Source organism: Meles meles, chromosome 2 (genome assembly GCF_922984935.1).
Source record: "Meles meles chromosome 2, mMelMel3.1 paternal haplotype, whole genome shotgun sequence".
In the NCBI taxonomy this organism is placed as follows: Eukaryota; Metazoa; Chordata; class Mammalia; order Carnivora; family Mustelidae; genus Meles; species Meles meles.
This window is the reverse complement of record NC_060067.1, coordinates 10620803-10633232: the sequence shown is the minus strand read 5'-3', so window position 1 is coordinate 10633232 and position 12430 is coordinate 10620803. Positions and strand designations below refer to the sequence as shown.

Below are 12430 nucleotides of genomic sequence, written 5' to 3'. Positions count from 1 at the left end.
CCAAATGAGATTTTGGTACTGATTCTATTTCTGGTTGACTCTGCAATCCTGGGCAAGAAACCTGGCATATCTTGCCTCAGAGTCCTAGTCAACATAAAGTGGGTATAAAAATATATCTGTTACATGCTTTCAGGTGCTTTTAAGTGAGCAAATGGAATATTGAAATGTACTTTAGGCTTTTTAAAGCAAAATCATAATAAAAATCTAGGTTTCATTAATGAAAATCTACTAACCTCTTCTAACTTCTGGGAATGGATTCACATTTGGCTTTATTGTTTGGGCCAAGCATCCTTTAGCCTGTTTTGATTCTTTCCATGACCTGCAATGAAATGGAATAAGAAAATGGTTTGCACATGTGTCTGTTTTACTGAGGAAGTAGGGATGCCCTAGCAGCAGTGAGCTTTAGATGAAAAGTTTAACAATTCCAGAACCTTCAGAGATCAGAATGGATTCCAAAATTGAGAAAAACTAGGGCTCAACTAAGTATTTTCTCCCTTTTATTTGTTTTCCTTATTTCACTTCTTTTGCCTTTATCAGCTCTCCTTTGTTTCAAGTCATTGAATGGTTGGTCCCTTTTCTAGCCTTATTTATTGACAGTAAACAAGTATTTTTTCAGCTTTATTGAAGTAAAATTGACAAAATTGTAATGTATTTAAAGTGTACAAAATGATGATTTCATATATGTATACATTAGGAAAGGATTGCCACCAACTTAATTAACATATCCATCACTGCACATTTTATTTTATTTTATTTTATGCTATTTTATTTTGTGAACACTTAAGGCCTACGCTCAGCAAATTTCAGTTCTGTAATATAGTATCACCAGCTGTAGTTACCATGTTATACATTAGATCCTCAGACCTTGTCCTCTTATAACTGAAATTTTGTGCCCTTTTACTAACTTCTTCCTATCCACCCCCACCCCCAACTCCCTGGCAACCACCATTTCTATGAGTTGTACTTATTTTTTATTTTATTATATTTTTTAGATTCTACCTATAAGTGACACTGTATGGTATTTGTCTTTGTCTGGCTTATTTCAGTTAGCGTAATGCCCTCATCCATATTTTTGCAAAGAATTTTCCTTTTTTCAAGGTTAAATAATAAACAAATATTTTTGAGTTCCTGTTGGTTACATGCCAGACTGGGCAGATTCTGGGGAAAAGCGTGAACAAGACTTGCGCTTTCTGTTCTTTCCTCATGGATCTTATATTCTAAATTTCAACAGTCAAGTAAATCTGTTTGTTTCTTCTTAAGAGCTTATGTAGGTAGGACCTAAAACATGGCAAGCTAAAAGGATAATCTGGGTGCTTGGAGGCTGCAGGGGGCAGACAGAAGGGGACCAAATAACAATTAGCAAATTGGTTATTAAGTATGACACTCAGAGACAAAAACTTAGGTGTCATTTTACAGTCTCTCCACAAATTATAGCTATACTCTGAGTAACAGATTATTTTATAACATATAAAACTTCATGTAGTAGGAAAAAGCTTTATCTGATAAATAATGTTTTAATTATGGAACTCTTTAAATACTGTTTTAATTTTAAAAAAGGAAATATTTCCAAGAGGAGAGTTGGTTTAATAAATTAATTAGATTCCTCCAAAAGTAAACTCTTTTTTTAAATTTTTTTTCAAAAGTGAACTCTTAATAAATCTATAAATCATGCCAAATTATATGAAAATAATTTTTTTAAAAAATTAGATAATTATTACCATTATATTTATATGATTTATTATGTATTTGAAAGATTTTTTGTTTCCCCACATTTTGCAAAGATACACTTTCTCATATGCAATCCAAAGTTCCAAAAATCCCAAATTAGTTAATTAATGAAATGCCACTTTGTGAGATTTGACTACATGAAGCCAGTGACCAAATTACTCACTTACTAATGTCCATTTATTTCACTAGGCATAATATATTGAGTGCCTTTTAGTAATGGTGAAGTGTTTTCCTTTTTCTGTTTTCGAAACCTGAAGCAAATTGTAATACCATTTTCTTAAATATTTGTCATTGTTTCTTATCAAATTAAAATACAAGAGATGTGTCCAAATCTTTGTTAATTTTTATTTAGGTGAAAGGTAACTACAGTTACAATAAAGAAAAAATTCATTGTGCTTTATTTTATTGTTGAAGACCTTTTTTTTTTTTTAAAAGATTTTATTTATTTATTTGACAGAGAGATCACAAGTAAGCAGAGAGACAGGCAGAGAGAGAGGAGGAAGCAGGCTCCCTGCTGAGCAGCAGAGAGCCTGATGCGGGACTTGATCCCAGGATCCTGAGATCATGACCTGAGCCGAAGGCAGAGGCTTTAACCCACTGAGCCACACAGGCGCCCCTGTTGAAGACATTTTAATGCCTAGCTTAGCTTTGCAAAATTAAGGTCATTTTTATTTTATTTTTATGGTAAAAATGGTCTTTTTCTTGCAGTTAATATCTCAATATCTAATGACACTACATTGGCCCCAGAGGATTTGCCAACTGTTTCTTCTACTGACATGGTAAGTATCTTAATATTTCAAGCCCTTTGCATATTGCATACTCTAATTATAATATTCATAACATGATGTCTCCTACCCTTCCACAAGCTGAGCATGAATACAACTTCACAAATCAGTGATTGTGGAGGGACAGAAGGAAACACTTTTCTTGCCGTAGTCACCTTTTTTTTCTGTTTTAACTCAAGTGAACATTTACCCCTACAACATCCTTTTTTAAAGTTTCTTAGGAATTTAACTACTATATTCATTCATTGTCACCTTGAGGTATTTTCACAGGGGAAAGTGAGGGCAGTCGCAAAATGAGAGTGTGGTATCCTCTCTCTGTTCCTAGTACGATTAAGAATTCTTCTGACTACCAAACGGGGTTGTGTTCTCCTCACTAAGAGTGATTGTAGCAGGACATTTCCCCTGTCACTTGGAAAGGACTGTGCTTCTGTCACATGATGTCCTTTCCCATGGCTTGTAACCAAGGATCTTGAAGAGACTGGAACCAAGCTTTAAAAATGAGCTGTTTTGCGTGGAAGGTCACACACTGGAGGGAGACTTTTGTGTTGGAGAAAAAGGAAGACGTGCAGTTTCAGGCTTCTAATTGTGTTGCTTCTACACTGGATATGGAATCTTACCAAAGAATATCAATCTCTCGGTTATAAAGACAGAAACCATAATACCTTGTATTGAGAGAGCGCCCATCTCTCAGGAGACCAGAACACTTCTGCGGGTATTATGTAGTGAGTGCCCACAATACCCTTTCAAAGATGATGTTTTGTAGCTTTCCTGGACAACTCTCACTTGACCCTATTTCTCTCTTGTTTTCATGTTTTGTGGCTCTCTTGACTCCTTTCCTTACTGTTAAAGTTCTCCCTGATTTTCTCCAAACTGTGCCTCTTTATTTGTGTTTGATTGTGTGTGTGTGTGTGTGTGTGTGTGTGTGTGTGTATGTGAGAGAGACATACACACACACATACGAGAGAGAGAGAGAGAAAGAGAGAGAGAGAATATATGTTTTAAAAACCACATACGGAAAAGAGATCCATTTTCAGTCTTTGAGCCAGCCAGGTTAGTGCCTAAAAGAACTTGATTAAAATACAGAGGAAAATAGTTCCTTCCAGACTTGAAATAATTTAAATTGAAGTATAATTAAAAATTTAAAAAATACATAATTAATTAAAACCATAAGATAATTTGCAATTAAAAATTAATAAAACACTTCCACTGACTTAAAAAGTGATTATTTCTAATTTAATTCCTTTTGTAACTAATCAAGGAAAGCTTTAAAATTAATGAATTTTTAAGCCTTGTCTTTGGGCAAATTCTGGTGTGACTCTAGCAATTGGTATACAGTTATAAGACGTCAGTATAAGATTTATGGAAAACAAATGGAAATTGTGATTGACTTCTAGTGTGACTATGATAGAAGACATAAAGGAACAATAATGGTTACAATTTAGCTACCATTTACAAGGCATCTACTGGAGACCAGGTGTCTTACATATATTATGATCATTAACACAAACTGCCATGTATAATTATGTCCATTTTATAGATGAGAGAAACTAAAGCTTTAGAAGGTAAATAACCTTTCTTGCTCTCGGTCACATAGCCATAAATTATTAAAACAAAGACTTGAGCAGAAGCCCGAGTGGTTCTAAGACCAGTGATATTTCTAGTACATTGTGATGCTTCAGTGTTTGCAGATGGAGATGTTTACAATTTTAGTTCTTACGCATGTTCTATACTCCAGGACAATAGTCCCCTCGTGTGTATCAGTCACACACCTTTTTTTTTTTAAGATTTTATTTATTTATTTGACAGACAGAGTTCACAAGTGGGCAGAGAAGCAGGCAGAGAGAGAGGAGGAAACAGGCTCCCCGCTGAGCAAAGAGCCCGATGTGGGGCTCGATCCCAGGACCCTGAGATCATGACCTGAGCCGAATGCAGAGGCTTTAACCCACTGAGCCACCCAGGCACCCCTGTTTTTGCTTTTTTAAAAGAAACTTTAAAAATTTCTTTTGGGGCATTTTTGGAATTAAGCAAAAAAAAAAAAAAAAAACCTTAAATGCTTTACTTCTGACTCTCACCCTACGTATTTTTTTTTAAAGATTTTATTTATTTATTTGACAGACAGAGATCACAAGTAGGCAGAGAGGCAGGCAGAGAGGAGGAAGCAGGCTTCCTACTGAGCAGAGAGCCAGATGCAGGGCTCATCCCAGGACCCTGAGATCATGACCCGAGCCGAAGGCACAGTCTAACCCACTGAGGCACCCAGGCATCCCTCAGTCACACACCTTAATTAAAATGTTAAGTTGCTATATTCGGCACCTCTAGAGAAGAAAATAGGAAAATGTGTGTGTGCATATGTATGTGTGTAGTTCTGAAGAACAACTTCTATTCTGTACGTCATTTCTCCTTTTTTCTATCCATATCAATGCCTTTAGGTATGCTTTGCATGGATACACACACACATAAACATATACACACAATATATATATCCAGAAATGAGTTTTAAAGAGGTAATATGATTTATTATCACCAGTAATAACTACCATTTGTTGAGCACCTACTAAGGGCCAGGCTTGTCACATCCTCTATAATCCTAAGAATAACTTTTGAGTTAATATGTTACCTGTATTTAAAAATTCAATTAGTTGGATATAGTATATTATTAGTTTCAAGGGTAGAATTTAGTGATTCATCAATCTTATATAACACCCAGTGCTCATTCCATCATGTACCCTCCTTACTTTCCATCACCCAATTACCCCATCCCCCCACCTTTCCCCTCCAGCAACCCTCAGTTTGTTTTCCATAGTTAAGAGTCTCTTATGGTATGTCTCCTTCTCAATTTTTATCTGATTTTATTTTTCCTTCTCTTCCCCTATGTCCATCTATTTTGGGATGTTACCTGTGTCCTATGAATGGAATCGAAGCTTAGAAAGGTTAACTGTCCTTCCAAAGGCTGTATCATCAGTATCTGTAAAATCATGATTTGACCTCAGGGCTTTCTGACTCCAAAATCTGCCTCTTTCCATTATTTGGGGAAGCAGAATGGTGTTTCATGTAGAAGGACTTACAGATACTGAGTTCTCATGCCTGGTTTCAAACTTAGGGATCCACTACTTAACAGGTTTTGGTAGCTGCCCAGTTTCCCATTCGTGAAGTGGTGAGCAATGAGAATAGTACTTTATCTCGCTGGCTCTGCCGAAGTCTGGGACTTAGCATGGTGACTGGCACATACTTATTTCTCAAGCAAGTTAGCTACTATAATTATTCTGTTTGGGTATTTTTATCATTCCATTAGGCCATGTTGCCACTGTAAGTCAGGTTGGTGGAGAAAATAAGTTGGATGCCTCTGCTCTGACAGGCGACTGGGCCCTCTCTGTGTTTGGCCATACAACCTCTGCTACCCTCAGTCTTTGTTGGGACACAGAGTCATCAAGGATTTAATTTCCTTCTTTTATTCAGCCATAATTAGATTATGAAAGAAAGTGCTGGAAAAGTGACATGCAGCCCTGGGGCACCAGCAAGGCTCCGTCTCACAAGGCTCTGAGAACACTCTGTCAGAGGAGGGAAAGCTTTTTTTCTTCAGCTTCATTAGCACGAAGACAACTTTTCTTCTTCATAGTAGCAGTGTGTTTTCAGGAAAAATAGGCACAAGAGCATTTAGACTGCCTGGAACTCTAGAATAACCATCGCTCAGGATAAAAAGACAGGTTTTCCATTATTTCCATTCACTGTTGGATTCATTGCGTTTTTAATGCTTCTCACCTTCATCAATTTTCCTGTAGACTTACAGGTAGGCATATCCTTTCAGCCTGCAAACAAAATGCTTTGAAAGGTCCTTCGAAAACTTTGAGACCAGCCACAGCTTCTCCACACTATATGGATACAGTGAGTCTTAGGATCTGCTGGCTTCAACTTAGCAGCTCTCAGAGGGAGAGACCAGATTTCACAACATCAAAGCTTTTCTAAGGAAGTGATTAAATTGATTAGTTGCTTTTTGTTTTTCACATTAGATTCTTTTTAAAAAAATATTAAATTTGAGATACACTTTAAAACACACAGTTCTTACATGGTCACCGTGATGAGTTTTGACATTTTATAGACTCATGTAATCCTCACCCAAAACAGGGCACATACAGAACATTGCCATTCTCCCAGGAAATCCAATGGGGAATGCTCTTTGTCTTATGTTATGCCTCAGCTTCTGACCCATGGGAGATCTTTCTTTGGCCAGCTACTCTGTCCCAGCCTTCAGAGGGCAGATGCCTTATAAAGGAGTGCCTGAATGCTTCAGAGGGGTTTTCCTCCACTCTCCTGCCCTGCTTCCCATCTTAGGAGAGTGACTTTCTTACATTTGGTAGGGGCTCTGTGTCTAAGGGGGGATGTCTAACCTCCCGCCTTTTGTGTACGACCTGTGCGCTTGGCAAGACCGTGAGAAAGTTTGGTGGATGGATGCAGGCTCAGTCTAACGCCTAGGGCTCCCTGGACTTCTGATCTGTCACCCCAGTCTACATGCAGCCATTAAAAACTCATTGAAGATTTGACTTATTTGTCCATGCCTCCATCTGCAGTGGGTTTATCTTCCATGTGGTGCTCAGGCATGCACAAGGCAGCCATGGAGTTCTTTTCTCCCATGAAGGTCTTGTAATTTTTTAGAATTTATTTAAGTTTCTTTATATCCTTATCTCTTGGTAGATTTTTAAAAACTATGATTTTATACCTTATCCAACTTGTTGGAGAGGTTAGAAGTGACTTTTTTTTTAAAGTTTTTATTTAAACTCCAGTTAATTAACATACAGTGTAATATTAGTTCCAGGTGTACACTATAGTGATTCAATACTTCCATACAGTGCCCGGTACTCATCACAACAAGTGAGCTCCTTAATTCCCATCTTCCTCCCTTCTGGTGACCATCAGTTTGTTCTTTATAGTTAAGAGTTAATTCCTTGCTTTCCCTTTCCCACTTTTTACCCCCTTTGCTCATTTGTTTTGTTTCTTAAATTCTACATATGAGTGAAATCGTATGGTATTTGTCTTTCTCTGACTGTTATTTCACTTAGCATAATACTCTCTAGCTCCATCCGTGTTGTCGTAAGTGCAACATTTTTTTTTCCATTTTATTTATTTTTTCAGCATAACAGTATTCATTCTCCTTGCACAACACCCAGTGCTCCATGCAAAACGTGCCCTCCCCATTACCCACCACCTGTTCCCCCAACCTCCCACCCCTGACCCTTCAAAACCCTCAGGTTGTTTTTCAGAGTCCATAGTCTCTTATGGTTCACCTCCCCTTCCAAATTTTTTTTTTTTAATAAACATATAATGTATTTTTATCCCCAGGGGTACAGGTCTGTGAATCGCCAGGTTTACACACTTCACAGCACTCACGATAGCATTTACCCTCCCCAATGTCCATAGCCCCCTCCCCCTCTCCCAATCCCACCTCCCCCTAGCAACCCCCAGTTTGTTTTGTGAGATTAAGAGTCATTTATGGTTTGTCTCCCTCCCAATCCCATCTTGTTTCATTTATTCTTCTCCTATTCCCCTAACCCCCCATGTTGCTTCTCCATGTCCTCATATCAGGGAGATCATATGATAGTTGTCCTTCTCCGATTGACTTATTTCACTAAGCATGATACGCTCTAGTTCCATCCATGTCATTGCAAATGGCATGATTTCATTTCTTTTGATGGCTGCATAGTATTCCATTGTGTATATATACCACATCTTCTTTATCCATTCATCTTTTGATGGACATCTAGGTTCTTTCCATAGTTTGGCTATTGTAGACATTGCTGCTATAAACATCCGGGTACACGTGCCCCTTTGGATCACTATGTTTGTATCCTTAGGGTAAATACCCAGCAGTGCAATTGCTGGGTCATAGGGTAGTTCTATTTTCAACATTTTGAGGAACCTCCATGCTGTTTTCCAGAGTGGTTGCACCAGCTTGCATTCCCACCAACAGTGGAGGAGGGTTCCCCTTTCTCCGCATCCTCGCCAGCATCTGTCATTTCCTGACTTGTTAATTTTAGCCATTCTGACTGGTGTGAGGTGATATCTCATTGTGGTTTTGATTTGTATTTCCCTGATGCCGAGTGACATGGAGCACTTTTTCATGTGTCTGTTGGCCATCTGGATGTCTTCTTTGCAGAAATGTCTGTTCATGTCCTCTGCCCATTTCTTGATTGGATTGCTTGTTCTTTGGGTGTTGAGTTTGCTGAGTTCCTTATAGATTTTGGATACTAGCCCTTTATCTGATATGTCGTTTGCAAATATCTTCTCCCATTCTGTCAGTTGTCTATTGGTTTTGTTAACTGTTTCCTTTGCTGTGCAAAAGCTTTTGATCTTGATGAAATCCCAATAGTTCATTTTTGCCCTTGCTTCCCTTGCCTTTGCCGTTGTTCCTAGGAAGATGTTGCTACGGCTCAGGTCGAAGAGGTTGCTGCCTGCATTCTCCTCAAGGATTTGGATGGATTCCTTTCTCACATTGAGGTCCTTCATCCATTTGGAGTCTATTTTCGTGTGTGGTGTAAGGAAGTGGTCCAATTTCATTTTTCTGCATGTGGCTGTCCAATTTTCCCAGCACCATTTATTGAAGAGGCTGTCTTTTTTCCATTGGACATTCTTTCCTGCTTTGTCGAAGATTAGTTGACCATAGAGTTGAGGGTCGATTTCTGGGCTCTCTATTCTGTTCCACTGATCTATGTGTCTGTTTTTGTGCCAGTACCATGCTGTCTTGATGATGACAGCTTTGTAATAGAGCTTGAAGTCCGGAATTGTGATGCCACCAACTTTGGCTTTCTTTTTCAATATTCCTTTGGCTATTCGAGGTCTTTTCTGGTTCCATATAAATTTTAGGATTATTTGTTCCATTTCTTTGAAAAAAATGGATGGTATTTTGATAGGGATTGCATTAAATGTGTAGATTGCTTTAGGTAGCATAGACATTTTCACAATATTTATTCTTCCAATCCAGGAGCATGGAACATTTTTCCATTTTTTTGTGTCTTCCTCAATTTTTTTCATGAGTACTTTATAATTTTCTGTGTATAGATTCTTAGTCTCTTTGGTTAGGTTTATTCCTAGGTATCTTATAGTTTTGGGTACAATTGTGAATGGGATTGACTCCTTAATTTCTCTTTCTTCAGTCTTGTTGTTGGTGTACAGAAATGCAACTGATTTCTGTGCATTGATTTTATATCCTGACACTTTACTGAATTCCTGGACAAGTTCTAGCAGTTTTGGAGTGGAGTCTTTTGGGTTTTCCACATATAGTATCATATCATCTGCGAAGAGTGATAGTTTGACTTCTTCTTTACCAATTTGGATGCCTTTAATTTCTTTTTGTTGTCTGATTGCTGAGGCTAGGACTATCATTCTCAATGGAGAAAAACTGAAAGCTTTTCTGTTAAGGTCAGGAACACGGCAGGGATGTCCATTATCACCACTGCTATTCAACATAGTACTAGAAGTGCAACATTTTTTTAAAATTAAAAAATATTTTATTAATATAGTGTATTATTAGCCCCAGGGGCACAGGTCTGTGAATCATCAGTCTTACCCACTTCACAGCACTCACCATAGCACATACCCTCCTCAATGTCCACAACTCCACCACCCATCCCTTCTCCCCCCACCCCCCAGCAACCCTCAGTTTGTTTGGTGAGATTAAGAGTATGTAAGTTTAATATTTTATTCTTTTTGATGGCTGAGTACTATTCCATAGTGTGCGCGCGCACACACACACACACACACACACACACACACACACACATATTTATATATAGCACAGCTTCCTTGTCCATTCATCAGTCAGTGGATACTTGGACTGTTTCCATAATTTGGCTATTGTAGATAATGCTGCTATAAACATTGGGGTGCATGTATCCCTTTGAATTAGTATTTTTGTATTCTTCAGGTAAATACCTGATTGTATATTGCTCAATTGTAGTATAGTTCTATTTTTAACTTTTTTGAGGAACCTCCATACTGTTTTTCAGAGTGGCTGTACCAGCTTGCATTCCTACAGTGTGGGAGGGGTCCCCCTTTCTCCACATCCTCACCAGCATTTGTTGTTTCCTGAGCTGTGAATTTTAGCCATTCTGACAGGTCTGAGATGATATCTCATTGTAATTTTGATTTATATTTCCCTGATGATGAGGGATATTGAGCATCTTTTCATGGTGTCTGTTAGCCATCTGTATGTCTTCTTTGGAAAAATGTATATTCATGTCTTCTGCCTCTTTTTTTTTTTTTTTCAATTTTATTTATTTTTTCAGCGTAACAGTATTCATTCTTTTTGCACAACACCCAGTGCTCCATGCAAAACGTGCCCTCCCCATTACCCACCACCTGTTCCCCCAACCTCCCACCCCTGACCCTTCAAAACCCTCAGGTTGTTTTTCGGAGACAAACCATAAATGACTCTTAATCTTCTGCCTCTTTTTTATTGGATTGTCTTCTGGGTGTTGAGTTTGGTAAGTTCTTTATAGATTTTGAATACTAACCCTTTATTAGGTCTGTCATTTGCAAATATCTTCTCCCATTCGGTAGGCTACCTTTTAGTTTTGTTGTTTCCTGCACTCTGCAGAAACTTTTTATCTTGATGAGGTCCCAGAAGTTTATTTTTGCTTTTGTTTCGCCTACCTCAGGAAACATACGTAGAAAGCAGTGGCTGTGGATGATGTCAAAGAAGTTACAACCTGTGTTCTCTTTTAGGATTTGGATGGTTTTCTCTTACACTGGGGTCTTTAATCCATTTTGAATCGCTTTTGGTGTATGTTAAAAGAAAGTGGTCTAAAGTAAGATTGCCGATTACTGTAAATCTGGCCTACTCACTGCAGGAAAAATACCCTGGAGTACATTAACCACTTAACCTTGAGACTTTATTTGTAGCATTACCTTCGTTTGTATATATTTTAAAAGGCCCATACTTTAACAGTTGAGCAGTATACCTAAAGAGAGCAATAGGGAATCTTTCATTTTTATTTATTTTATTATTTTATTTTTTGCTTATTACGTTGTGCAGTGAAGCATATCATGTCTACATGGAAATGCTGTTAATCATAGAACTAAGAACTATTATAGTCTCATAAATTCTGCTTGGCAGTCAGACATGGAAGCAAAAGTGCTTTGATTTGATGTACCTTCAGGGTGATTTTAGGAGTTAACAGTCATTTTCGTGGGAAATAGAATGTCTTATTAATCTTCTTGTGCATAACATCTTTGTGATTTTCTCTCACTGAGAAAGTTAAGTGCCATTCTGTCCTTAAATCTCCTTGAATATCACATGTTCCTACTTTTAAAAACATTATGGGAAGTTTAAAACATGCAGTAAAGTAGAAAGAATAGTACAGTAACCCCACATACACATCACTTAGCTTCAATGAACATTTTGCTCATGCTCTCTCACATACGTATCACCCACTTTTGTCATTGGGGAGGATGCTATAGAATTTTAAATTTTCAGATTTACACACTTCACAGCACTCACGATAGCACATACCCTCCCCAATGTCCATAGCCCCCTCCCCCTCTCCCAATCCCACCTCCCCCCAGCAACCCCCAGTTTGTTTTGTGAGATTAAGAGTCATTTATGGTTTGTCTCCCTCCCAATCCCATCTTGTTTCATTTATTCTTCTCCTATTCCCCTAACCCCCCATGTTGTTTCTCCATGTCCTCATATCAGGGAGATCTATGATAGTTGTCTTTCTCCGATTGACTTATTTCACTAAGCATGATACGCTCTAGTTCCATCCACGTCGTCGCAAATGGCAAGATTTCATTTCTTTTGATGGCTGCATAGTATTCCATTGTGTATATATACCACATCTTCTTTATCCATTCATCTTTTGATGGACATCTAGGTTCTTTCCATAGTTTGGCTATTGTAGACATTGCTGCTATAAACATCCGGGTAC

General features: G+C 38.1%; 1 protein-coding gene across 2 annotated transcripts in view; it reads left to right on the top strand.

The window, feature by feature from the left end:
* SLC4A4 (solute carrier family 4 member 4) overlaps window positions 1-12430 on the top strand; it is a 353934-nt gene that overhangs the window by 275096 nt on the left and 66408 nt on the right. For both annotated transcript variants that reach the window (XM_045987257.1, XM_045987268.1), the window contains one exon: window positions 2437-2507. In XM_045987257.1, coding sequence (XP_045843213.1) covers window positions 2437-2507 — 71 coding nt within the window. The remainder of the gene's footprint in view (window positions 1-2436; window positions 2508-12430) is intronic.